The 27,944-nt window shown below is 38.2% G+C and overlaps 2 protein-coding genes across 2 annotated transcripts in view; one reads left to right on the top strand and one right to left on the bottom strand.

Moving 5' to 3' along the window:
- The first annotated feature begins 225 nt into the window (after nt 1-225).
- Nucleotides 226-7,059, top strand: TMEM60 (transmembrane protein 60). Its single transcript, XM_060778312.2, has 2 exons — nt 226-397; nt 6,413-7,059. Exon 2 carries the CDS (start codon nt 6,456-6,458, stop codon nt 6,858-6,860), a length of 405 nt encoding a protein of 134 aa, XP_060634295.1. The 5' UTR covers nt 226-397; nt 6,413-6,455; the 3' UTR covers nt 6,861-7,059.
- A 5,398-nt stretch (nt 7,060-12,457) lies between these two features.
- Nucleotides 12,458-27,944, bottom strand: part of RSBN1L (round spermatid basic protein 1 like) — a 38,954-nt gene continuing 23,467 nt past the window's right edge. The window contains exons 4-8 of the mRNA XM_060778316.2: nt 19,207-19,344; nt 18,478-18,620; nt 15,401-15,568; nt 14,411-14,519; nt 12,458-14,323 (exon numbers count right to left, since the gene is read on the bottom strand). Coding sequence (XP_060634299.2) covers nt 13,676-14,323; nt 14,411-14,519; nt 15,401-15,568; nt 18,478-18,620; nt 19,207-19,344 — 1,206 coding nt within the window. The 3' untranslated portion in view covers nt 12,458-13,675. The remainder of the gene's footprint in view (nt 14,324-14,410; nt 14,520-15,400; nt 15,569-18,477; nt 18,621-19,206; nt 19,345-27,944) is intronic.

The raw sequence follows: 27,944 nt of genomic DNA, 5'->3' as shown, positions 1-27,944 counted from the left end.
GCACCTACGCGCTTGAGCCAATCGGAACAGAGAAAAGCCCGCGGCTGGAAAATGATTGGTGGTCGCACACACCCAATAGAGAGCAAGCGAAGGCGGGGTAGACAACTCGGCTCTCTTTTTTTCAGAAAAGGAAGTTGACACGGCGCGCGCAAGGAGGGCGGTGCTTGCTGAAGAGGCGGAACAAGCCAATGAGCGTGCAGCTCGCCGTGACAGACAGTCGCTCCACCCAGTGATGGTGTTGCGCAGGGTTTTTCGCCTTCGCCGGACGGAGGCCGAGCGGTGCGGCGGCTCATTGGCTTTTGCCGCTGCCTGGGCGCAGCGCTGGGATGAGCCGCGTCGCTGGGGTCCTTCCTGAGGCAGCGGAGGCTGCGAGGGGCGCCCGGAGCTCGGCTGAGGGGTAATTTCACACATACGCAACTCCAGGAGCGGGAGGGTGGGACTAGGCCGCGCTGAGCACAGGTGACGTTGGTCGCTACGGCGTCTCTGGTTTGGCCCTTAATCCTCAGCACGGAAGGGGAATCAAGGGATGCAGCTCGACCCCGCCTGGTCTACCTGGTCTAGAATCATGGGAGTTGTAGTTCACCTAGAGATCTGGCCTTCTCCGCCTGATAGAAATTGGTGCCTCATCAAACTACAACTCCCATGATTCCAAAGCGACGGCACAAGGCTGCCAAACCGCATCCATTCTAAGGTGTCGATGCACCCTTCGTTTCTCCTTGGAGTCAGGCATGTAGCCGGGGGGGGGGGGGGGGGGCTCGGGGGGCTTCAGCCCCCCCCCCCCCCGAAGTTCTCATGGTGGTTCGCGAAAAGGCCTTACTGGTGCATTATTTAAACTGTTATATTTATTCATATTATTCATATCATGATCTGATCACCATACTCAATATATCCCATATGCATGGGGGTATTGGGGTAATGATACAAAAGGTTTGCTAGGGTAGATCCTCTTTCACTCAGACTCAGCACCCCCCCTGAAAAAAATTCAGCCCCCCCCCCCCCCGAAACGAAATCCTGGCTACGGGCCTGCTTGGAGTTATTTATTTATTTGTTTGTTTACGACATTTAGATGCCACCCTTCTCACCCCGAAGGGGACTCAGAGCAACTTACAAGATATATATGCATACAATATATTGTATTATTAGCATAGTACAATATCAATATTAAATATGACTATATAGTACCCTATATATATATATATATATATATATAGTACGCCTAGTCCAAGCCATGGTATTCCCTGTAGTGACCTACGGATGTGAGAGCTGGACCATAGGGAAGGCTGAGCGAAGGAAGATCGATGCTTTTGAGCTGTGGTGTTGGAGGAAAGTGCTGAGAGTGCCTTGGACTGCGAGAAGATCCAACCAGTCCATCCTCCAGGAAATAAAGCCCGGCTGCTCACTGGAAGGAGGATACTAGAGACAAAGTTGAAGTACTTTGGTCACATCATGAGGAGACAGCAAAGCCTAGAGAAAACAATTATGCTGGGGAAAGTGGAAGGCAAAAGGAAGAGGGGCCGACCAAGGGCAAGATGGATGGATGGCATCCTTGAAGTGACTGGACTGACCTTGAAGGAGCTGGGGGTGGTGACGGCCGACAGGGAGCTCTGGCGTGGGCTGGTCCACGAGGTCACGAAGAGTCGGAGACGAATGAACAACAACAACAATATAGTACCCTGGTGGCGCAGTGGGTTAAAGCACTGAGCTGCTGAGCTTGTTGATCGAAAGGTCGCAGGTTCGATTCCGGGGAGCGGCGTGAGCTTCCGCTGTCAGCCCTAACTTCTGCCAACCTAGCAGTTCGAAAACATGCAAATGTGAGTAGATCAATAGGTACTGCTCCGGCGGGAAGGTAACGGCGCTCCATGCAGTCATGCTGGCCACATGACCTTGGAGGTGTCTATGGACAACGCTGGCTCTTCGGCTTAGAAATGGAGATGAGCACCAACCCCAGAGTCAGACATGACTGGACTTAATGTCAGGGGACTACCTTTACCTTTACCTATAGTACTATACTATTGTAATACTAGCTGTCCCCTGCCACACGTTGCTGTGATCCAGTCTGTGTATATGTGTTTTGTGTGTGTATATATGTGTTTATGTATGTGTATATGTGTGTTGCGCATATATATATCTTCTTCATCTATATATATAAAATGCTCTGTGCATGATGAGTACCTTAAAACAAAAGAACCAATGAACGAAATCACACCAAATTTGGCAACAAAATGTCTCACAACACAAGGAGTGACCATCACTCAAATAATTATGGTTTTGTCATTTGGGAGTTGTAGTTGCTGGGATTTATAGTTCACCTACAATCAAAGAGCATTCTGAACTCCACCAACGATGGAATTGAACCAAACTTGGCACACAGAACTCCCATGACCAAGAGAAAATACTGGGAGGGTTTGGTGGGCATTCACCTTGAGTTTGGGAGTTGTAGTTCACCTACATCCAGAGAGCATTATGGACTCAAACAATGATGGGTCTGGACCAAACTTGGCACGAATACTCAATATGCTCAAATGTGAACACTGTGGAGTTTGGGAGAAAATAGACCTTGACATTTGGGAGTTGTAGTTGCTGGAATTTATAGTTCGCCTACAATCAAAGAGCATTCTGATGCCCACCAACAATAGAATTGGGCCAAACTTCCCAAACATAAATCCATGACCATCAGAAAATACTTAAGGCCAACCAGTCCAACTCCCTTCACAAGGGCAAGAACATAATCAAAGTCCTCCTAACAAAAGGCCATCCAGCCATAGATATAGAGGGATAGATAGATATTATTCACACAGAGAGAGATATAGTATCATAGATTTGAAAGGGACCCTTAAAGAAGGACAATGATACGTTGCATGTTCCAGGTTGGGCAAACCAGACACTCTCCACATCAATACTGACAAAGAAACAACAAGAAATACTGTTTACATAAAAGGAGAAAGACATTACATATATTAGAAACCAACACTTTCTCATTACTTTATTTTCCAGATCAACAGACTGGGCCACAGCAACACATGGCAGGGGATGGCTAGTATATATATATACAAGCTGTCCCCTGCCACGCGTTGATGTGGCCCATATGGCTGTTCTGTGTGGGAGGTTTGGCTCAATTCTATTGTTGTGGGTGATTGTAGGTGAACTATAAATCCCAGCAACTACAACTCCCAAATGCCAAGGTCCATTTTCCCCAAACTCCACCAGTTTTCACATATTGGCATATTGTGTCTTTGTGCCAAATTTGGTCCAGATCCATCATTGTTTGAGTCCACAGTGATCTATGGATGTAGGTGAACTACAACTCCAAAACCAAAGGTCAATGCCCACCAAACCCTTCCAGTATTTTCTGTTGGTCATGGGAGAACTGTGTGCCAAGTTTGGTTCAATTCCATCGTTGGTGGGGTTAAGAATGCTCTTTGATTGTAGGTGAACTATAAATCCCAGCAACTACAACTCCCAAATGACAAAATCAATTTTTTTTAGTGAAGGACATACATTGGGTTGTTAGGTGCCTTGTGTCCAAATTTGGTGTCAATTAATCCAGTGGTTTTTGATTTATGTTAATCCCTCAAACGAACATTACATTTTTATTTATATCGATGGGTGTATATAAGTGTGTGTATATATGTGTGTGTATATATTTGTGTATTTGTGTGTTTATATGTGTGCATGCATATTGTGTATATGTGTGCTTGTCTATATGCATATTTGTGTGTATATATGTATGTATGTGGATATGTATATGTATGTGTGTGTATATGTATATATGTGTGCACGTGGATATGTATATCTGTGTATGTATATGTATGTTTGTGTATATGTGTATATCTCTGTGTTTGTGCATATATATGTGCATGTATGAATGTGTGTATGTGGATATGTATAAGTCTGTTCTGCTGGGGTTTTGTGTGTGTGTGTCTGTGTGTGTTTACAGGTGATGGACACTCGTTGGACTGTTAGGTGTATTGTGTCCAAATTTCGTGTCAATTCGTCCAGTGGTTTTTATGTTAATCCCACAAATGAGCATTACATTTTTATTTATATAGACTAGCTGTCCCCAGCCACACTTTGCTGTGGCCTCAGTCTGGTTCCTTCTTTCCTTTCTCTTTCCTTCCTTATACCCTCCTTTTTCTGTCTCTTCCTCTTTCTCTTCTTCCTTCCTTCTCTATCTCTTTCTTGTTTGCTTCGACAGCACATATACTAAAATTGGAACTATACTACTATCTCTTTCCTTCCTTTTTTCTCTCCTTCCTTCCCTCTTTCCCTTCCCCCTTCTCTCCATCCTTTCCTGTCCCTTTCCTTCCTTCTTTCTCTCTTTCCTTCCTTTTTTCCTTCCTTCCCTCCCACTTTTGTCCCCTTTCGCTTTTTTTATTCTTTTTCTCCTTTCTTACTTCTTTACCTCTTTCTTTCCTCTCAAAGCTGGTATGGCACTTTATCATCATTTAGGTTTTTTGGGGGTTTCCCATCCCTTCCATTGTGTTTTTCAGTGTTTTTATGAGATGGTCACTTATTGGTCCGTTAGGTGTCTTCTGGCTAAATTTGGTGTCATTTCGTCCTGTGGTTATATGTATAAAATTGCAAAGTTAAGAGTGCATATACAATATTTTTTAAACATTTGACCTTAACCCACCTTTGAAAAATTAACTTGATTGTACATTGCAAGAGTTTGTTGCTGGATTCATCCAGTCTGTTTTGCAAGCATCCCAGTAGTTAGGAAGAATGAAATGAAGGATGTTGACACGTGACTGTAGCCTCTGTTCATCCTTGTTGCAGACGATTCCTCAGTTTTCCCCGTCTTCTTGTTGTCAATGCTTCATTTTGTAGTGGTTGTAAAAACAAATGAACTCCAGCCAATCATCCTCCCAAATCTTTTAGGACCTTGTTGATGTTAGATGCTAGCAATGCATTTCAAAATTCATTAACATAAAAATTGCAGTAGGAAATAATGAGAGAACACTAGCAATCATGACGATGGAAATGCACATCCTTTGATACATACTATTGTTGTGGCAATTATTGGCTTTAATAATAAGTTGCATGGATGCAATATTGTGATTTCATTAGATTTGTATGCTGGATCATAATGCGTACATGCAGTGGAATTGCATATTGTAATTTTTATATTGTTCATATTGCAATTTTTATATTGTGTATTCATATGTTTTATGTAACTATGATGTTTATTGTTCGTGTTTTCGGTTTGTGTTTTGGTTTTTCTTTATTGTAATTGTCATTTGGGCTTGGCCTCATGTAAGCCGCTCCGAGTCCCCATTGGGGAGATGGTGGCAGGGTATAAATAAAGATGATGATGATGATGATGATTATGATTATTATTATTATTATTATTATTATTATTATTATTTATTAATTGTAGCAATGTTTATATGCATGTGATTTCAAAGAACTCAGTTGATCTGGCTATCTGGCGTTAAATAATGGATGATTGAAAGGTAGCAAAATAGAAATGATAGCAAATACAAGAATACCTAGCTATACATTAATTCTGAACAACGTGAGTTATAGAAATATCTTCAATGTGGATTTTTCTATATGCATTATAATCTGAAAAACTCTTACAACAGTGGTTCTCAACCTTCCTAATGCCGCAGCATCCTACATCCTTCACCTACATCCAGAGAAACCTAATGCCTTCACCTACATCCAGAGAAACAATGATGTATCTGGACCAAACTTGGCACGAATACTCAATATGCCCAAATCTGAGCACTAGTGGAGTTTGGGGGAAATAGACCTTAACATTTGGGAGTTGCAGTTCCTGGGATTTATAGGTCACCTACAATCAAAGAGCATTCTGAACTCCACCAACGATGCAATTGAACCAGACTAGGCACACAGAACTCTCATGACCAACAGAAAATATTGGAAGGGTTTGGTGAGCATTGACCTCGAGTTTTGGAGTTGTGGACTCACACAATGATGGATCTTGACCAAACTTGGCACGGATATTCAATATGCCCAAATGTGAACACTGGTAGAATTTAGGGAAATTAGACTATAACATTTGGGAGTTGCAGTTGATTTATAGTTCACCTAAAATCAAAGAGCATTCTGAACCCCACTAACGGTAGAATTGGCCCAAACTTCCCACATAGGACCCCCATGACCAACAGAAAATACTGTGTTATGTGATGGTCTTTGGTGACCCCTCTGACACCCCCTCGTGACCCCCCCAGGGGTCCCGACCCCCAGGTTGAGAAACACTGTCTTACAAGGTAAAGATGCTCATGGGAGGAAAAAGGTATAAACTACTGTTGTTGGACTTTTTAAAAAGATGCAAATTGGGAGGTAGCTTAATTTGTAGACTTATCTCAATACTACCTGTTTTCATATATATTCAAGGCACAATTCCCCTATCCAGTTTCTTCCTTTTTGTTTCTCTTTATTCTAGGGACCATCCTTTCTCTTGTGAACCACCTACTGAAGCTGTTTAAATGAGAATGACCTTGGGACAGAGAGTGCTGCTCACATGGCTGTTCATATTACTGTTCTTGATCATGTTGGTGTTAAAATTGGATGAAAAAGCACCATGGAGCTGGTTCCTAATATTTATCCCTGTTTGGATATTTGATACTATTCTTCTGGTTATGATCATAGTGAAAATGGCTCGCCGTTGTAAGTCTGGATTTGATCCCCGCAATGGCTCCCTCAACCTCAAAAAGAAAGCCTGGTACCTTACAGCAATATTACTTAAGCTGGCCTTCTGTCTTGCCCTCTGTGCAAAATTGGAGCAATTTGCTGTAATGAAGCTAACTTACGTCTTTATTCCCCTTTGGGCTTTGCTCATTGGAGGGATGATAGAACTTGGATACAACATCTTCTGTGGACGAAGGGACTAACTTTTTTATATGCTGAAGTTCACCATTTGTCAGTCAGTGTCACATCCCTGATCAACCTGTTTCTGTGCTTAATACACCTAAAGGAATCACAGATATAAATCTGTTCCTGCTACCGGATCTGACTTTTCAATTTGTGGAGCATTGCTGTCTAGGCTTTATGTACATACTGTAAATAAAACATCCAAATATTTTCTATGTATTTTTTCTGTATGATTTTATGTGTTCTATGAATTTGAGTCATGAAAGGAATAACACTTTCCATTGCAGGAAAATATATTAAAATGGCTGGAAGTGTCTCTGCCAAAATGTAGGCACAGATGAACTTCTGAAATCTCAGGAGCCATTTTATTATCTAAAAACTGATCTGAGACACAAACATCTATTTTGGAAGATAAAGTCTTGCACATAATTAAGCTCTATAACAGCACTGATACAAAGAGTGTCAGTTACAGAACACACCAGGTATATCTACAATGTTGAATACAGAAGCAGAAATAATATAATAAATTAAATACTCTATTTCACCGCAGAATAGTAACATTTCCCCCTTTAAATGGGTGGGAGTGCAACTATTACACAGTGATAATTTTGAAGCCTATGGGGCCTCACCTAGCTGGCAGTTAAAGGAGGCCCCATAGGTCTCACCCACCAGTATGAATGGGCGAGCAAAGCCTCCTTTGGCTAATGGTAGCCAGGGAAGGTCTCACCTGATCACACAGGAAAGTAAAGACTACAGGGTTTCCCTGGCAGGTACCCTGTAGTTCTCCCTGGCAGGTACACAGGCTGGAGGCAACCAAAAGAAGCCTAGCTCTTGCACCTTTACCTGCCTGTGTACCTGTCCCTCTTTGCTACAGGGCCTATTATTATGTGAGGATTACTTAAAATACCCTAACCAGGATCACAGTGGTGGGGAGGGGGGGGGGTGGTGTTTTGGGTTTTTTTTTGTCGTGTCAGGAGTGACCTGAGAAACAGCAAGTCGCTTCTGGTGTGAGAGAATTGGCCATCTGCAAGGACGTTGCCCAGGGGACGCCTGGATGGGTTGATGTTTTTATCATCCTTGTGGGAGGCTTCTCTCATGTCCCTGCATGAGGAGCTGGAGCTGATAGAGGGAGCTCATCCGCCTCTCCCCGGATTCGAACCTGCGACCTGTCGGTCTTCAGTCCTGCCGGCACAGAGGTTTAACCCACTGCGCCACCGGGGGCTCCCATCACAGTGGTGTCTAGTATTGAATGAAATACAGTATAGAGTCAGTCCCCAAGTTACAAACATCTGACTTACAAACAACTCATAGTTAAGAACAAGGGTGAGACAACAGGAAGTAAGAGAAACCTACTCCTGGAAAGGGAAATCAACTCCTGGAAGAGTTATTATGGGGAAAAGGTGTCTCAACTGAAGGTTTAGCACCACCGCTTGTTTTCCCCAACAAGCCAAATCTTTCAAAATCCAATTATCACAGGACAGAAAGTGAAGTGAAATCTTCTGAATAGATGCACATCAAAACAAACACAGGGGTGTTCACTCTTCTCTTTGCTATCCAAAGCTAAGAGATACATATTTTGGTTGGAATTACACTTGAAAAATGACCTGTTCTGACTTACAAACAAATTCAACATAAGAACAAACTTACAGAAACTATCTTGTTCATAATGTAAGAACTGCCTATATCTGATTTGTTTTCCCCTTTACAAGTGGAACTGGGGCACAATACTGACACCACCTAGATGAATATTTTTTATAGCACCAGTATGGCCCACACAAAATTGCTTTAAAATACTGATTTTCCTATAAGCTATTAATCCATCAGTACTATTATGTGCCAAGATCTTTATTTACAGATTGCAGATTTATTTACAGAATCCATGATGTATTGCAAAAGTAAGCATATTCAAGTATTGGGAGCTCAAATATTGTGCAGAAAATAAAATAATTTGTGCTATTTTTTAAAATCCTGTTTGAATAAATGTATCTGTGAGCCTTAAAGAAACAATAAACAAAAAAATTATGAACACAATTTTTTCTCGATGCAACTATAAGGACTAAATCAATAGTTAACACAGGGATGGACCCAGAGATAGATGAGTGAAATCTTGTTTATTCAAGACAGCTTTCTTGCCAAAGGTCTAGGGGACAATTGGAACATCTGATATAGGACTACAGAACGGCAAAGTATTCATTTTAATCAAAACCACTGCATCTAAGAACCAAGGACCAAAAAATTTGATACCATTCTGTTCTATAGTGAAAAGTTACTGAAACCTTTATTTTTCTTTTTTTGCAACAGCTTTTATTTCAATATGGATTTTTTGTATTTGAGCTAGGGGAGTGCAAACCTGCTTTGGGGGAGAATTACATAAATTTGAATTACATCACAAATAGTAGGTAGAATTCACAAAGTAAGATGCAGCAACTTAAATAGAATAGTTTGATTTTATTTTAGAAGGCTATTTGAAACTTGGTCATGGTGATGTTAGAACAGGGAAGAAACTTTTGTCACTATTTTTAAAGCCGATTTTGTGATTATTTGCACAAAGGATAGATAGTACAAGGGCTCAAATCTGCTGGGATTTGGTTCCAGAACTACACCCCTCCTTCCTTTGGATACTGAAATCTGTGGATGCTGAAGTCCCATTTGGCCCAATGATGTAGTGAATGGAATCAAATAAAATTACAAACAACTCAAGTGCCAGAGAGAACCTTAAGGATCTGTGAAATGGTGGTAGGCTAGCACTGAGCATGTGGCAAAATCAAAGTTTACTTTTGGAAAATTTTATCCCAAGCATATTCAAGCCATAATTGGATGAAGTGTATGCAGAACCAGTAACAAAGAGTCAACTGTATTTCGTCATAGAAACTTGAATTGTATACAAAGGTAAGTATACAATATATTGCTAAGTAGCTAACAGTTTGATCCAATTGTTTTCTTAGAATTAGCACAATTTTAAATGGATTTTACTTTTGTTTCTGTGCACAGTTCAAGGAACTGACTAATCATCATATCTTAGATTTGGACAAGGTTAGCTGAAAGAACTATCTGCAGCCTCTGTATCATGTATGATCTTGGATGGGAGCCTTTTAAGGAGGCTAGTGTTGTAGATACTTGAAACAATCTAAATCCAATTGCTACTTTCGTTGAGGCTGACAATCAGATCTCAGCCTATTGGTAGATCCACTGAATCAAATACTATCACATATACGTATATAAATTTCACTGATTCAATGGGTCCAACCTAGTTGGGACTGGCAATCAGATTCAGACCTATTATTTTAGGTTGTTCATACTGTATACCAGGGGTCCTCAAACTTTTTAAACAGAGGGCCAAGTCACAGTCCCTCAAACTGTTAGGGGGCCAGATTATAATTTGAAAAAAAAGTGAATTAATTCCTATGCACACTGCACATCTTATTTGTAGTGCAAAAAACCCACTTAAAAACAATACAATAATCGAGTTCTTGTGGTTTTTTCGGGCTATATGGCCATGTTCTAGCAGCATTTCTCCTGACGTTTCGCCTGCATCTACGGCAAGCATCCTCAGAGGTGAGGTCTGTTGGAACTGGGAAAAAGGGTTTATATATCTGTGGAATGACCAGGGTGAGACAAAGGACTTTTGTCAGTTGGGCTAGGTGTGAATATTTCAACTGACCACCTTGATTAGCATTGATTGAATACAATAATCGAAATGAACAATTTTAACAAACATAAACAATGGGAAGTGTGGTCCTGCTTTTGGCTGATGAGATAGGATTATTGTTGTTGCATGCTTTCAAGTTGTTTCAGACTTAGGTTGACATTGAGTGAGGGCCGGGTAAATGACCTTGGAGGGCCGCATCTGGCCCCCGGACCTTAGTTTGAGGACCCCTGCTGTATACTGTATAATAACATATTTAGTTTGCTGTGCCTTTGCTTTTGTATTTTAGTAAACTGAATTATTCCTATTATTTTTCGCATGTATATGTAGTATTTTTAAAAGATGTCTAGGTATAAATATTGAAATAATGTTTTAAGTGGGATTGAAATGCTTTACTTGGTCAGATGCACGCCACTCCTTTTTGTGCAGGCCAGATTTTGTTCACAAGCAATAGGCCTTTGCTTTTCCATCCTACCATTGATCTTCTAGTTCAGGTATGGGCAAACTTCGACCCTCCAGGTGTTTTTGACTTCAACACCCACAATTTCTAACAGCCAGTAAGCTGGCTATAATTTCTGGGAGTTGAAGTCCAAAATGCCTGGAAGGCATTTTGCTCATGCCTGTCCTAGCTGAAAAAAGAAGCACATTTACCATGGAATCTTCTCACACACTTGCTGAAATTCTGCAGTTAATCTAACACAATGTGATGGAAGTTGATGTGTTGAATCCAAGTACCCTTCCACTTGAATAATTTTAAGAAATATAAACTTATTAGTATTTCAATGGAGAGTGTGGGCCTGCTTTTGACTGATGAGATAGGATTGTTGTTGTTATTGTGTGCTTTCAAGTAGTTTCATACTTAGGTTGACCCTGAGCGAGGGTCGGGTAAATGACCTTGGAGGGCCGCATCCGGCCCCCGGGCCTTAGTTTGAGGACCCCTGCTGTAGGGTGTGTACAAGAAGAGCAAGTATCGAGGAGCCTAATCCACATCTTAGTATTCCAAGCAGTGTGAACATATAAATCTCTTTTTAAATATATAAACTACCACTATTCATATCCAGGATTGTTTTAAACTTAGTAAAAGCATGATGTGAAGAAATTATCTTTTCTATATCAGTTTTTCTTAAGAGTATTAGGCTCCTGCCTTTTATATTTACGTACACACACCTCTTCTAGAAGAATACTGAACTGGTGCAAGGTGGGTCCTAGTTTCCATTTTGTAATTAATATCGGAGAGAAAATGTTCAGAAGGAAATGAAGAATGGCCATCTCACTGCTTTATATGAGGGATTGACAACATGGCCCTTTGTGATTGGACAGAATTTTCTATGGGTACTCACTATTGGCCGTGCTGGCTAAGATTGATGAGCTGCAGTCTGAACATCCATCCATTTAGACCCACCTCAGAAGCATTTTTAAATGGACTTCTTGGTTCAGATTGTGCTATTTCCTCCAGACAACCATGAGCTTTTAAATAAGGTGGCCAAGCTACAAGCATGACAATCCATGCTGCTGGGATGTCAGAGAATCAGAGACAAACCACAAGCCCCATAAATACCAACCCCTCTGTCATTCAGGAATACACACCAAATTCTCCTGCAGAAGATGGCCATCCAGCATCTTGTTTAAAGTCCTCCACTATCTTTCAGAGCTAATCTATTCACTGTTGAACATCTATTATCAAGAAGCATCTTTTACTTGTATTTTGAACCCATTGGTTTATGTTTCAGTCTTGAGCAGCAGAAAATAAGCTCACCCCATCTTCTATAATATGGTTATTGCATCCAATCAGCTGAGAGCATATGATACTATGGGGAACATATTTGAGGAGAGACTGATGATGAAATAAGACTACATTTGCCAATAATTATTCCATGATTTATAGTTCTATCCAGTGATACCATTTCTGTTTGCATCAGATTTCTTAACAAATGAGAACAAGGGCCCACAAATATACTGATACTTATGCAGTTAAATATAAAATGTATGCTTTTCCATTTTATTGTTGACTACTTGTCAATTTCTTTCTACAGAAAGCAAGTTTGGGGCATTTGTGTCCCTCCATATGTTGCTGGGCAATTCCCATCAACTTATTCAATACTAAGAGATAAGGGAATAATAGTTTATCCACATTGAAGAATAGACATTTTTCATATAGTAAAACCAAATTCCTTCAGTTCACATCCTTCAGATGCTTTCCCATCATCGTAACCACTGTTGTTTATGGCTATTGAGAGCCATAGTACCAAACATCAGGAGAGCACCAGGCTGGAGAAGGGTGACGTAAGAGAAAGCAAGACAACAGGTACTCCATAGTGAAGATCTATTTAGAGTTAAACATTACTAAGTCCAATCAAGTCACAAGTAAGATGTGTCAATTCAGGGTAATTTAGTGAGTGATAATGTGAGCAGGATTGCATTCCCTAAATTGAAAGTGATTCATTTTCAGACAACAATAACACTGAACTACTTGTCTCAGAAATTTACCACAGCTTGAAGCACTAGGAGCAAAATCAATATATCATAGGACGAGACATGTTCATGGCATATTTAACCATATGCAAGACTTGCTTTGAAAATGAATTTTTGTGAAAATGCAACAGAAAGATTGTATAACTCATAATGCACTCAAGCATTTTATTCCATCATAAGAATAATCACTTTTTTGCATTTAAAAATGAGCGTAGACATTTTTACTTTTTAAAAAGGGACCCCAAAATAAAATCCATTATTGTTATTATGAACCTTTATTAAGTGGCTCACATTTCAATATAAATCACACTAAAAAGATTTCTTTTTTAAAAAAAAGCTATTTACACTACAGTGCTGACACATTAAAAAGAAAAAAAATCAGTATAAATAAGCTCTATGGAAAAGCCTGGAATCATCAAAAAAGAATTCTGGCTTATTTTACAAAAAATATATGTTAAATGTCAGCTCTATTCTAAAACCTACAACTCATATTTAAAGACTTCTTTATGTTACACCTGCAGTGTTTACAGTGCATCTGGCCCTAAGTGCTTTGATACTTTCACAGTTATGGACAGGCACTGAGGAATGTTACAAAGCTACATAAACTATTTTCTGTAACAGATGTGAGGACAAGTAATAAACCTGCCTCACAAAATTTAAGCATCTTTACATTATTATGTCATGTTTAAAAAGGAATTTAAAAACATATATACAACTTTAACACAAAAAGTCATCTTCTTGTTTGACATGCAGACTTGGATGTGATGAACTGCTTTGTCGTGTGTCCTCCAGGTTCACGTGACTCCCTCTGCACAAGTTGTCTTCTAAGTCTCTTTCATCCTGTTCAAATTCAGAGTCTAGTTCAAACCTAGATCCCGACAACTGACCATGATCCAGCTTTGCTTTGACATCCCAACAGTCCACAGCATTGGTCGCTGTTGTTTTTTCATGAGGGTTAACAGTAGCGGGTTCTTCTTTACTTTTGAGAGATACTGAAGGTTCATGTTGCATGCAAGAAAATTCCTGTTTTATATATTTAGTTTGTATGCTGCCTAAAAATTTGGTGTCTTCAGAGGCATTTCTGTTTACTGTATGGATTACATCATCAGTGTGAAGTCCTACAAGAGAAGTGGTGGGATCTGTTGGTGGATCTTTGTCGTAGACTGTTTGATTTTCTCCCTCTGAGTGGTAGAGCTTAAGTCGAACGTGCCAAGCCAAACTGCACACAGCTGAAACAGTCTTAAACTGATGTACAACATTCCTTGGAATAAAATAAATATCATTATCGTGCAACTGAATTCTGGCATACCGAATGCCTTCCCTTCGTAATTGGTTAAGTTTTGCATCATCAACCCACTGGACACACTAGAAAGAAAAAGTACGTAAGTAAATTAACAGCATTGTTTCAAGCATGACAACTTTCTCAAATGATTTCTCAGTCAAAAGAGTTACCTGTGAAAGTGGAGGTTCGTGCAAATCTAGCTGCAGTCGTTGAACTACCTCTAAGAAATCTTCTGCATGAAAGCAAATCACATCTTTGGTTATACGAGGTTGTTCAGGCCTGTACAAGAAAAAAATGTTTTACTGCCATTAGTGGTACTGCTAAAATTAATAGTTTGTTCTTTCCTTTCTAAATATTTGTATACACAAAAACAAACCATCAAGAATACATGAAATATAACAATTCAAGTTACTGACTTTGACCTACAGATCCTAGCTTTGGACAAGGAATTTTTTTTTTCAAGTCAGCATAATTTACCACATTTCACTCTCCTCTTAACATTTCACCATCATAGATTCAGGCAAAATGCCAGGAGAGAATGCCTCTAGACCATGGCCGTATAGCCCGAAAAAACCTACAACAACCCAGTGATTCCAGCCATGTAAGCCTTCGACAATACATTTCACCATCAGTTCATGGCTGATGCCCTTTCTACAGAGTTCAATCCAGCTACCAGCAGAGAGACAAATGCTTACAGCTGTCACAGTGTTTTAGCATTTTACCTGCATTTGTAATTTTTTACTGAACTCCATACAACTGAGAGAAAAATAAGCCACGCACAGCGATGAATAGAAATAATCTTCCTGAATAGATTTCAAGAACAGATTATTCTAGAGCTCAAAAGGGGGGGGGGATGGTTCAATTCAGAAATCCTTCCTACTTCTACTCTGCTCAACCTGATCAGTATAATGCTACACTCCAGCCACTGTGTCTGTGTTAACATATGGCGGATTAATATCTTTAATTTTCGGAATTTAGACTTCCCTTTTTCAGAAACAGCAACACCATACCGATTATCTTCTAGTTTCCTATGTTGCCTTGTCATTGGCAAACTAAGAGGGATGTATCAAGAGAATACACAAACAGGAGTTTGATGCATGACTCCTCATTTCATGCAGCTATTTTTCAGATGTCTAAAAAATAATCTGACAAATACCTACCACTCTCCACAATGCACTGCCTTTAATACCCCCACAGCAGCTGTTGTCTGTCGTTCAAACCCTTGTCCTATGTGATCTGCATGGGCTCGTGTTCTGTCTTCAAAGAGCATTTCACGAGGCTCACTAGTACGAGGTAGGTACTGCAGGTTTTTTATTTCATTGGTAGTTCTGTTAAAAAAGGGGAAAGCCCACAGGGTATATTTATGTCAAATTTACCTTTAAAATTATGTTTCATAAGCAGTATCAGTGAGCAACTGAGCACAGTATTATGCAAGTATTTGTTGTTCATTCATTCAGTTGTTTTTGACTCTTCGTGACCTCATGGGCCAGCCCATGATACAGGGTGAGGCAGCATAACTTCCTTTTTTAAAATGCACGCCATTCGGTCGATTGAAGATGTAGTGGAGCGCTAGTGGTTTCATTCGAGAGGTGGGAGTATAAAGTTTTGCCCTGACAGTTCAGTCGCCATCATGCGTTGGAACAGTGAGGAATGTGCTTTTGCCATTGAGGACTACTTTTCGAGCGGATTTGGAGTGGCCAGCCCGCTCTCCAGATTTGGCACCTTGTGTTTTTTTTCTATGGGGTTTTTTGAAATCCCATGTTTATGTGAACCATCCAAGGATCCTACAAGATTTGAAGACCAGCTTCCTGGAAGAAATTGCCAACATAATGCCTGCTATGCTGGCAAGAATAATGACAAACGCCAGAAATTGGTTTACTCAGTGTATGGAGAATGGGGAATGTCACCTACCTAATTTGATCTTCAAAACTACGTAAAACAAAACTTTAGGTATGCGCCTACATTATAAATTTTTTTAAAAAAAAAATCTGATTCATACAATGGGTTTTATTAAGTTTTGAAAAAAGGACGTTATGCTGCCTCACCCTGTATATGCAAGTATACTTCTCATTTAAATTGTCTTTGTTTGTGCTTATAATACATATGTACCGAGAAAAATCAGAACAAAGACATAGATTTCAAAAAGAACTGCCACACAAACAATACTACAGAGGTCATGTTTTATCTCAGGTTATATTTACAATTTTGATACAACCATAGCTCTCAGTTTTCGCTTCCATAAACATAGGTAAGAATAACAAGGTAAGAATTGTCAAATATTGTGACAAGAAGCATCTACTTTCCTAAAGAGTGAATCATGCCAAAATGAGAGACATTTATAAGACCTAGGCTCATAATAATGTCACGAATGATTTTATTACATAGGAAGCACAGACCTGCTCTAAAATAGTCATGAAATCGCCTTCCTAGCTGCTGACTGTGCTACTGCAGTGCCATGAACATGGCAATTGTGATGAAGTTAAATGCACTCTGGACATTTTACATTCATAGTTTTGTCTACTCTTTTTCTCCACCAAAAGGAGAGGTAGGTAATAAATAACTAAAAATATTATTTATTATTATTATATACACCCTCCTCCCAGGAGAAAGAAATGTGCATTCTCTGTTCCTGTGACAACGTGGTTGCCATTACAAGCTGCAAACAGGGTGCAGAAACTTAAAACTACTATTCTAGTTCACCGTCTTCATATTCTCACTCTTTTTAGTTTTTGTATTTCGAAAACAAATAATGCGTGAGAAGAAATGCTGGCTCTTGCTCACAGAAATTCTAAACTGCATGACTTTATATTATTAATGCTGGCTGAGCAACTTCACTCCAAACAAGTTCAGCAGGTAACTCCACTACCAGAAACATACACACATTGAAGAGGTTGAAAAACATTAGTGTCCACTGAGGGAATACAAGTCATGTGACTGCGGACTGCTCCTATTCAGCATCCAGATGCATGACCATAACATGGACCTTAAACAACTTCCTCATGAATTATTATTATTATTATTATTGATACTCTACTTTTTTATCCACAGAGACTAAAAGACCTTAAAAACTAGAGAGATTTGTTAACCCTTTAGCAATAAACAACCAGTCAACAATATTTTTCAAGGAAGTTAGGAAAAAAGCAGAATAATAATTATGTCAAAGGGCTATGTCCCTCCCCCCCACCACCAACTGCCACTCTGGGCAAGAGTGAAGAGAGAGGGGGGTCAGGAGACAGTTCGACCTTGTCTCCTGTGCTTTTTTTTGTCGTGTCAGGAGCGACTTGAGAAACTGCAAGTCACTTCTGGTGTGAGAGAATTGGCCATCTGCAAGGATGTTGCCCAAGGGACGCCCAGACGATTTGATTTTTTTAAAATCATCCTTGCGGGAGGTTTCTCTCATGTCCCCGCATGAGGAGCTGGAACTGATAGAGGGAGGTAATCCGCCTCTCCCTGGATTTGAACCTGCGACCTGTCGGTCTTCAGTCCTGCCAGCACAGGGGTTTAACCCATTGCGCCACCGGGGGCTCCCGTCTCCTGTGCTATGCTAATAATATAATATAATGTAATATAATATATTGTATATACATATAATATTTATAATATTATAATATAATGCAATATAATACTACTAATAATATGATATTATAATTATGTATTTATATTACATGTAATATTACTAATATTACAATATAATTGTATAGCACAAATAGTAATATTTAATACTGATATTGTACTATGCTAATAACGTAATATATTGTGTGTGTGTGTATATATATATTACTTACTTACTTATATATATATATATATATATATATATATATATATCTTGTAAGCTGCTCTGAGTCTCTTTCAGGGTGAGAAGGGTGGCATATAAATGTCGTCAATAAATAAATAAATAAATAAATGTGAACATATACAATTTCTTCGAATCCATGTATACAATGTATACAATTTCCTTGAATCCAGTCAACACAAATGGTAGCTTGAGAATAATGCCTTTTTGCTTGTGGCATCTAAAAACATAGCTATTCTGGTAACAAGCAAATATCATGTATTTACTCACAACATTTATAAGATTTTGCCTATACTTTTTTACTCTGCTTTTGTGATAAAATAGCTGCTGTTATGCTGGCTTAATTTTCATATGTTGATGGAGGTATTATGAAAGTTTTCAGATAGAATGAGATTATCAAATATTTCTAATAAACATTTAATGAAGTCTGACTTTTCCACATACCTTTTCCTTTTGAAAGGTGACTTTGGCATGTCTGCCACAGGGATCATTTGCTCTCCTGGACGTACCCACATGATGGGACCATCATCACTATCCTTACGAGTTTCTAACTTCAAACTAGAAAGTGTCCCCCATGGCAAAGTACACTGAGAAGAAACAGGATTTTTTTTTCAAAGTCAATGTTATTTTCCAAACTCTACAATCAGACAATTTTAATTTTCAAAACAGTATATATGCAGCTGTATTTCAAAAATGAGAATGGACCACTTCTTCAATGCACAATGTTACCCATCATCATTTTCAAATCAAATACCAACATTTTGAAAATGTCCATTTATACAAGGGATGGGCTGCAAGTGAACATAGTGTACTTCAACATGAATGTTTCACTCAATTAGAAGCATGCAAAATATTTAAACTCTGGACTACTACTTATTTGTCCTAATCAGAACACACCACTGAATTAACAGTAACTTGGTACATCAAAACTTAAGTTACACTGATTCTGTTTGGCTAGGATTCAAACCACAATTTTAAATCAATAGCCTCAGACATCAGACTGTGAACTGAATGAAGAATTCAAGTTAAATAAATAAACTGAAGGAACAAGAACATGTACTAGCACCTTTACCTTTAATTATAGCTGTTTGGGCTGTCTTAGAGCTAATTTCTACAACTACAATGTGGTTTTGTATAGAAATAAATGCCAACCCTATTCAATTTCCTTCTTACTTTCAACAAAGGTGAATCTTCCAGCATATCAAGGAACTCTGGAAAGTAGTCCCCCACTTCTTCATCCACTGCTCCAACTAAGCTGATTTGTCTCATGGGGCCAGCTCTATAAGTACCATGGGAATAGGTTCTTTTTACCTGAAAGCAAATCATTTACAATAAAAAGTGTCAATCACTTTGCTCTCATACTAATTCACAAAACGGTTAACACTTGAAAAACTGTATTGAATACTTCGTAAAACAAAAGTAATATTCGGTAATTGAATTAAAATTATTCACAACACTGTAAACTTTAAAAAGGGAACTATTTGCTACATTAATATATAATTAGAAAAAATGAAATACTTATTTTAAAGCATGACACAAATACAGTACACGACAAAGGGTAAGAAGAAAATGGCAAGTGCACAGAACACTGGGAAAAAACTTTATGTGGATGTAGTCTAATGATATCACAATCTAATTGAAAGAGAGTTTATACTGCGAGCCATCTTCAGTCCAACATTGGGAGAAAAGCAGGGTATAAATTAAATCTAGAAAATTAAATAAAGAGAAAACCAAATATATAAACAAGATATATAAACCCATTGTCCTAGTTCCAACAGACCTCACTACCTCTGAGGATGCTTGCCATAGATGCAGGCGAAATGTCAGGAGAAAATGCCTCTAGAACATGGCCATATAGCCCGAAAAAACCCACAAGAACCTATTAACAAAATATCATTTCTCTATTCAGGAATATACATAATAAAAACCAGAGGAACATAGCACAGCTTTGATGTTGCCTTTATCTTATTGTAAAAACATAGCTATTGAATATACTGTATATACTCGAGTATAAGCCAAGTTTTTCAGGCCTTTTTTAGGGCTGAAAAAGTCCCTCTCGGCTTATACTCAAGTCAAGGTTATTTATTATTTTACTCTGTTATACGTTTATTATTTTACTTTATTGTTATTATTATTACATGTATTATTTTACTCTATTTATTATTGTTGTTATTATTACATGTATTATTTTACTATATTTTTATTGGAAGAGCATGCAAGTTTTATGTAAAAATTGCAGTTTTATGTAAATATTCAAAAACATTTAACCTCCTGATGCCTCAATTAATGTAATTTTTATTGGTATCTATTTTATTTTTGAAGTTTACCAGTATCTGTTGCATTTCCTACCCTCAGCTTATACTCGAGTCAATCCATTTTCCCAGTTTTTTGAGGTAAAATTAGGTGCCTCGGCTTATATTCGGGTCAGCTTATACCCGAGTATATACGGTAATCTAGAATAGCGCTACTCAAAGTGGTGGTCCATGAAACAGCTTTTGGCTGCTGATCTGTTACAGTTTTCCAGTAACTGAAACAGTCGTAGCCAATCTGGTCTTCTGTCACATCAGACAGATTTTAAGAAACACTGTTCTAGATTGCAGGAGCATTATAGCAAGTGATTTAAGAAAGACTGGTGATTTATGTCACGGATAAAGTGCAGCACACAGGCCACAGGCCAGGAACTATTTTGAGTTCTCCCGCTTTTGCGTGCACATGTTCCTCCTCCTCTCCCCACCTCAAAAAACTGCTTCATTTGCAGGAGCAGCAATATAGTGCCTTTGGCCTCTGCCACTAGGCAAGTGAGTTTGGGAGTCCTTAATAGGAACATGGCCACTTAGTGACCTTGTTTGATATATATTTGCATCAGCTTGGTAATCTCAAGATGGTGGGAAATATGCAAACTGAGAACACAGTTTTAACAGCTAAAAGGGGTTCTTTGTTTATTTCTGCATATAGAACTCTTGAAAATACATCTTCTACTTCCTTCCTGAAGGAAGTGGGCATCAATTCAGGGGACCCATACAATAGTCATGAGGAATTTGATCACCAGCCAGGGATACTCTTGCAGAACTAGTTATTAACCTAGTTTTATCATAAGAACTATGAGACAATGCTGGATTCTCTCAGCAAAAAGACTGGGATGCTGTATACCATTTGCTGCAACATTTACCACTTGAGAAGGCCTAGAACTATACTCAGTACTGACACAGAATACTCAGTTTAACAACATGCATACTCAAAACCAATCTGAACATTTTGATCTCTTGCATTTTGTGGTCCATGGTAAGTCTGGAGGAAGAACATTAGTCCCTAGGCTCCAGGAACTTTTCCATCTCTCATTTATTTAAGAAAGGATTAAAAGACAGTTACTTTTATGATATGTCACAATTTTCCCAACTGAACTATTTTCATATGACAGAATCAAATTGACACTACACTAAAAAAGTTCATCGATGGCACAATCTATTAAGTGGTTTCATCAATTTACATCACCAGCTCATCCCTTGTTTGGGCATCAGCCAGCACGTCAACGACTTAAATCAAGAAATAGTTTTCTAAGATCTACAGAGGCACTCGCTGGAACACCTCACCAAGCGAGAGTCCAAAAGTGGCAGGCTCAAACCCAGAGCCTCAATCAATGGCTGATACCCAATGAGAGACCCCCCCCCCCCCCGGGCACACAGAAAACTGGGCGACTTGGAAGGCGCTGAACAGATGCGTTCTGGCACCACGAGATGCAGAGCCAACTTTCAGAGATGGGGCTACAGAGTGGAGTCCACGACATGCGAGTGTGGAGAAGAGCAAACTACAGACCACCTGCTGCAATGTAGCCTGGGCCCTGCTACGTGCACAATGGAGGACCTTCTTGCGGCAACACCAGAAGCACTTCAGGTGGCCAGATACTGGTCAAAGGACATTTAATCAACTACCAAGCTTGCAAACTCTGTGTTTTTTGCATGTTTGTTTGTTTCTTCTGTCAAAACTGTAATACAACTGTTCAATTGCCTGACACGATAAATAAAATCAATTTATAAACCAATATAATCCTATATATTCTGCCTGATGCAAGCCTATAATTTCATAGATTATTATGAACGGAAATAAAAATACAAAACACAGGACAGACCACAGCCGCAGGATTAATCTTTAAACTTAAAAATAATCACAATGGCAATTACTTCGAATGTTTAAGTATTAGCATGTCTATTGATTAAAATCACTTGTTATCATTATTTTCAATACTTATTCAAGGGAAGATTTTTTTTTCTTTCTTCCCTCCTCTTTTTGACTATCAAATCTTTTTTATAGGCATAAACATACCCTATAGCTATTCATTCTGTTTCCCACAGAACAACATATAATGGTATTTTGACCAGCAGCTTATCCACATTTGGCATGAGAAAGGAAAACTGTTCTTAAACACATTCAGTTTGTGTTTATATAAACTTATTTCTGCCTCAGAAAATCCTACAACCATCTTTGACTAATTAATCTTCCAATCAAAGTTTGCAATGTGTTATTTTTCCATGTAAACTTCAGATACATGCTTTAAACTTTGGATACATGCTTCCGCTGTGCCTTTGGCGAGTAGGTATTCAATGCCGCACTATTGATTAGCCTCAACGTCTTTGTCATTGGAGTACACATCCCCCCTCCCCTCTATGGGAAAGTTGATCCCACAATCCCCGCTATAATGAGTCCTCCTCCAATTCGTTTTCTCGCCCGAGTTTTTAACCAATTTTAGTGAGTCTCTCTTTTAATCAGTACATGTAGCCCGCCACTATTATTGTGATTGTGTTATTGTAATTTTATATTGTTATTTATTTATATGTTTTATGCAATTATGATGTTGTGCTTTGTTTGCATTTTTGGTTTGCGTTTTCGGTTGTATTTTATTGTATTTTGTTGTTTGAGCTTGGCCTCATGTAAGCCGCTCCAAGTCCCCATCGGGGAGATGGTGGTGAGGTATAAATAAAGATTATTATTATTATTATTATTATTACTATTATTATTATTTAGATATATTAAAAGGATTTGCTTAAATTGTAAAGCTGTATAAAGATCTCTAAAACTAATTGTGGCATTACCAAATGCTTACCATAAAAATTTAAGAAGTACTGGCATGTAAAATCAATGAGTCAGATTAGTAAAAGACATTACAGGTATGTCTGAGTTAATGAAGCCTCTGAGAAAGAAGTTTCTTTTTACCAATGCTTTTGGAGCACATAGAGCTAGAATTGGGTTCCTTCTCATTCTTTCCACGCAGTGGAAAAGGAAAGCCTCCCAGTAGTGCGAGCCCACCCACAAGGCTTGATGCTGTAATGATGAATCAGCTTCCTATCTGTAGTAACAGATTATCTCTACTGGCAAAGGAAAGAGAAACCAATAGACAAGAGACAGGAAGTGACTGTGGTGAATCCTAAAACTCACTCCCAGCTCAGTTAACGCTTTCCCTGATTCAAAACTTGAGTCCTGCAATGAAATCTCAAAGAACTGTGCTCATTTAGCGGGAAGATCTATGCTATAAAAGGGGGAGGGGAGACAAAGCAGATATGTTTGCATTTTGTTAGAACCATTCAAGTGGTCTACAAAAGTTCAAAATGCTTTTGTTTACTTATGCAAAACTTCAGTTACATGGTCATTTAAGTTCATATGTGCATATTGTTAGCAATTAATACAAAGTTTCCTGAAACATATTGAATTGCTCATCTTTTTTAGATTATGTGAACATTCTTTCCATATTATTTCTTCCCCAGTGACAAAATTTTGGTTACAGAAGTAACATCTACTTAGTGATTTGAGGTTTACCTGTATTAGTCAAAATTCATAAAATTCTCATATTTTGTCAAAAGCAAACAATTACACTTCTCCCAAAATAAGAAATTGCAATGATATCAAATTGCTAGATCATGAGATTTTTACACCAACAAAGGCATGATTTCTCAACATGTGAATGTACTATTATGATATCTTTCTACAGAGGGATGGGAAATATATGATGTACCTATAGGGAAGAAAGCTCCATGCAGTCATGCCGGCCACATGACCTTGGAGGTGTCTACGGACAACGCTGGCTCTTCGGCTTAGAAATGGAAATGAGCACCACGCCCCAGAGTCAGACATGACTGGACTTAATGTCAGGGGACTACCTTTACCTTTACTATAGGGAAGAAATTCACCATAACCCATGTTTTTTCCCCTGTTTTGTATATATTTCATGAAAGACATGCCTAATTTACAGTGCCCTTGACATTAACCCACATACAGCATATATCATTAAACTAGATCAGAAGGTAATGGAAAGCAGCATTTCAAGAAACCAGCTCTTCTTTGCCTGGAATTGTTTTCCATTCCATCCAGTTATTATAAGGTCTATAATTAAATACTGGTGACCAAGTTTTCTTCCTCCCCATTTTTTTCCCCATGTCAATTATTTTAAATTATGTACCTGTGGGCAGAGAATGTCTTGTTTACTGATTCAATGTAAGTCACTTTGAGGGCTTTTTAGCTTAATAGCAGAATAAAAGTGGTTTAAATAATAAAATAATCTTGTTGATATGTGGCATGCTTTGTTTATATGAATAGCATGAAACATATAAGGCATCTGTGTAAACAGAGTATTATGCAATTACTATTTATTCCGGATATATGAAAGTCACTTCAGAAATGCCGAATTAAAATTTCAAAACAGATAAATGGAATAAACGTAACATGTTGCAGAAATAGCATGAACATGGAAAATCATTAGAAGGCAACAGACAGAATCAGTTCTGCCTCCACCACCAGTAAAGAGAAGGGAACACATACATGCTGAGGACGAAAACAAAGACTTATTAACAAAAAAGCAGATGAAGAGAAAAAAGAGGTTTTTAATATTAAAAAAAAAGTTCTTGCACATCCTTAATAAGATTAGCTTTTGAACATTTCTGCCAAATAAGAGAACTCTGTGTAATAGATCTGTTGCATTTTTTGAACAACCTACCCTCCAGAGTCCAAAAGTTGCATCAACAATGTAGAATTAATACAGTATGACCTAGTTTCAAATGCCATTGCTCAATGCTATACTATCATGGGAGTTGTAGTTTTGTGAGATTTTTAGCCTTCTCTGCCAACGCAGAGAACTGTGGCACAGCTGGCTGAGTGTCAGCTGCATTAAGATCACTTCTGACCAAAAGGTCATGAGTTCAAAGCCAGCCCGGGTTGAAGTGAGTTTCTGACCAATTGTGTAGCTTGTTGTTGACCTTTGCAACCTGAAAGACAGTTGCATCTGTCAAGTAGGAGAATTAGGTACCACCTATGTGTGGGGAGGCTATTTTGACTAATTTATGAAGCCATAAGACTCCAGCAAAGCACTCCAGCAGAAGCATGTGGGGAATGTGGAAGTCTTTCATCTGTGTCACAGATGGACAATAAAAGTGACAGCTCCCCTGGCGGCCAGAAAAGTCCTTCATCTGTGTCACAGATGGACAATAAAAGTGACAGCTCCCCTGGCGGCCAGAAAAGTTAAATAGCCTCTGACTGTATGTCTATATCTGTTGTGTGTCTTTGACATTGAATGTTTGCCATATATGTGTACATTGTAATCCGACCCGAGTCCCCTGCAGGGTGAGAAGGGTGGAATATAAATACTGTAAATAATAATAATAATAATAATAATAATGATGATGATGATGATGATGATGCTACAAATACCACAATTTCATAGCATTGAGCCATGGCAATTAAAGTGGTGCCCGTCCCCCCCGCATCCCAATGTTCAAAACCACTACAACAAGCTGGCTCACTGATCAAGCTATGGGGTCCCAAAATCAAGAACTTATTTATTTATCGTGTCAGGAGCAACCAGATAATTGTATTACATTAATACATAATAAATAAATAAATAAATAAATAATAAATTAAGCATATGCAAAACTGAGACTTCAGAATGAACTATGGTACTTACTACTATCTGTTCGTCTAAATATTAAGTGATCTGAAATGTTACCATCACCAGAGATATTTTAATCATTTCACTGCACTATATGCAAAGCCGAAATTCATAGCTATGTGCTAGAGAAGCCTGGTACAATAAGAGTCAATATTTATGTTTTTAAATGAGTTGCATGCAGACATTTCATTCAGCTGTTTAAAGGCAAAAACAGAACAGTCAGATTCTACCATGACTTAACCATCTCTATTACTAGGGCATTTATATGTCATGAAATGAACTGATCACCTTCAACAAGGGACAGTTTAACAGTAATTTGGAAAAAGATAATTAGCTGTTCACATTTATAAAACCCAAAACCACTCAATAAGAACAGCTACATGCAAGAGGGAAATCATATACTGTATAGTCATTGCATAGATAGGAACAAAGAATGGTCTATCACAAATTGCAACTTATAAAAATCATAAACTTCCAAGTTTAATTCATTAATCTGTTTAAGAAATGTGCATGTAAACTTTTTGTTAAATGATATTGAAAGCAGGTAATTTAATTTCCTAAACACATGGAATCACCATAAACAGGAAATATACTGATGAAGGAGCAATTAAGTCCTCATCAACACCAGGCAGCAGACAAAAGAGTGATGTAATAATATAAATACTAGAAGGATTACATCCAAATTAATCATATCTTTTATATTAAAATAAGAAAGGGGGCATTTTGAAATCTCTGTTCTATTAATGCTATTTGACAACGAACCTGGCAAACCCAGCCTCACCGTAAAAGTGGTGTGTATACAGGAATAGAATCAAAGGCAACTATGAAATGGGAATTAACATATAAAGGACTTTCTTTCCTCTTAGGAAGTCCTCCTACCCTGCAACAAAAATTCAACAATGGTTTTGCTGTAAAGTCTGCTTTAAAAAATTAGATGATCTATTAGAAGATGTAACCTATTTTTCAAGCATGAATATTAGATAATTTGACAATGATATCAAATTGGCAGATGTTTAATTTAGAGGCTTGGTTCTGTCATACTGACTGCATATATTGTTTTCGTCTTTTTTGTTAGTTCTAGTCCATAGTAAAACTTTTTTGATTTACAGCATCAGAAAAATGTATTATTTTTAAAGCAATGCAAATCTTAACCTGTTTATCTGAATATAAAAATGAATTCAGATTCACTTCCAAAATAAATAAATGAGTAGCATATTTAAATTTAGAATGCACTAACTCTGGCCTATTATACTTTTAAAGTACAATTTCTTTCTTTTCTGGGAGCCTTCTACAATTTCTAAATGGCAGGAAACCAAATGCAAATGGTCTCCATTGTTTTCCAGCTTGCCTGTCTATTTTTTCACCACCAACAATTACAGTTACAATCCATTTTCTATAAAACAAATGAGTCTCTTTCTCATAAGTAATTGATTGTGTATTTATGTTTGGTAGCACATTTAGATACTCCATATCATTAGAAAGTGTTTAAGACTTGCCACTTTCTCAGAGGTTAGACAGGCTATGGAACACATTAATAATAATAAAAAAAACTATAATAATAAAACTTTATATTCCGCTCTATCTCCCTAAAGAGACCCAGGGCAGATTCCAAACATAAAAGGCAAACATTCAATGCCCGACAAATTAATGGACGAATTAATTGAAAATATAAGGGCTGGTTTATTAGTTATGCAAATACCAGTCTTCTCTCTGATCCTTTCTCATATATGGATTTTTTAAAAGATACTTCACAGATTACAGAAGAGACTCAAAATTAACCAAAGGAACTCAACAGGAATAAATAGAAAGTAAAATGCACAAAAATTGGATAGGTGGAGCCTTGATAGAAAGCAGTATGAATGAAAGGGATCTTAGTGTCTCAGCAAACTACCCATAGTGAAGTGAGTAACTGTTGTTATTATTACATGCTAAATGTGAGTTAGCAACATGATGCTGCAATTAAAAAAGTAAATGTAATTCG

Source organism: Anolis sagrei, chromosome 5 (assembly GCF_037176765.1).
Source record: "Anolis sagrei isolate rAnoSag1 chromosome 5, rAnoSag1.mat, whole genome shotgun sequence".
Lineage (NCBI taxonomy): Eukaryota > Metazoa > Chordata > Lepidosauria > Squamata > Dactyloidae > Anolis > Anolis sagrei.
Note: the sequence above shows the minus strand (reverse complement) of the source record. Positions and strands in the feature narration are given on the sequence as shown.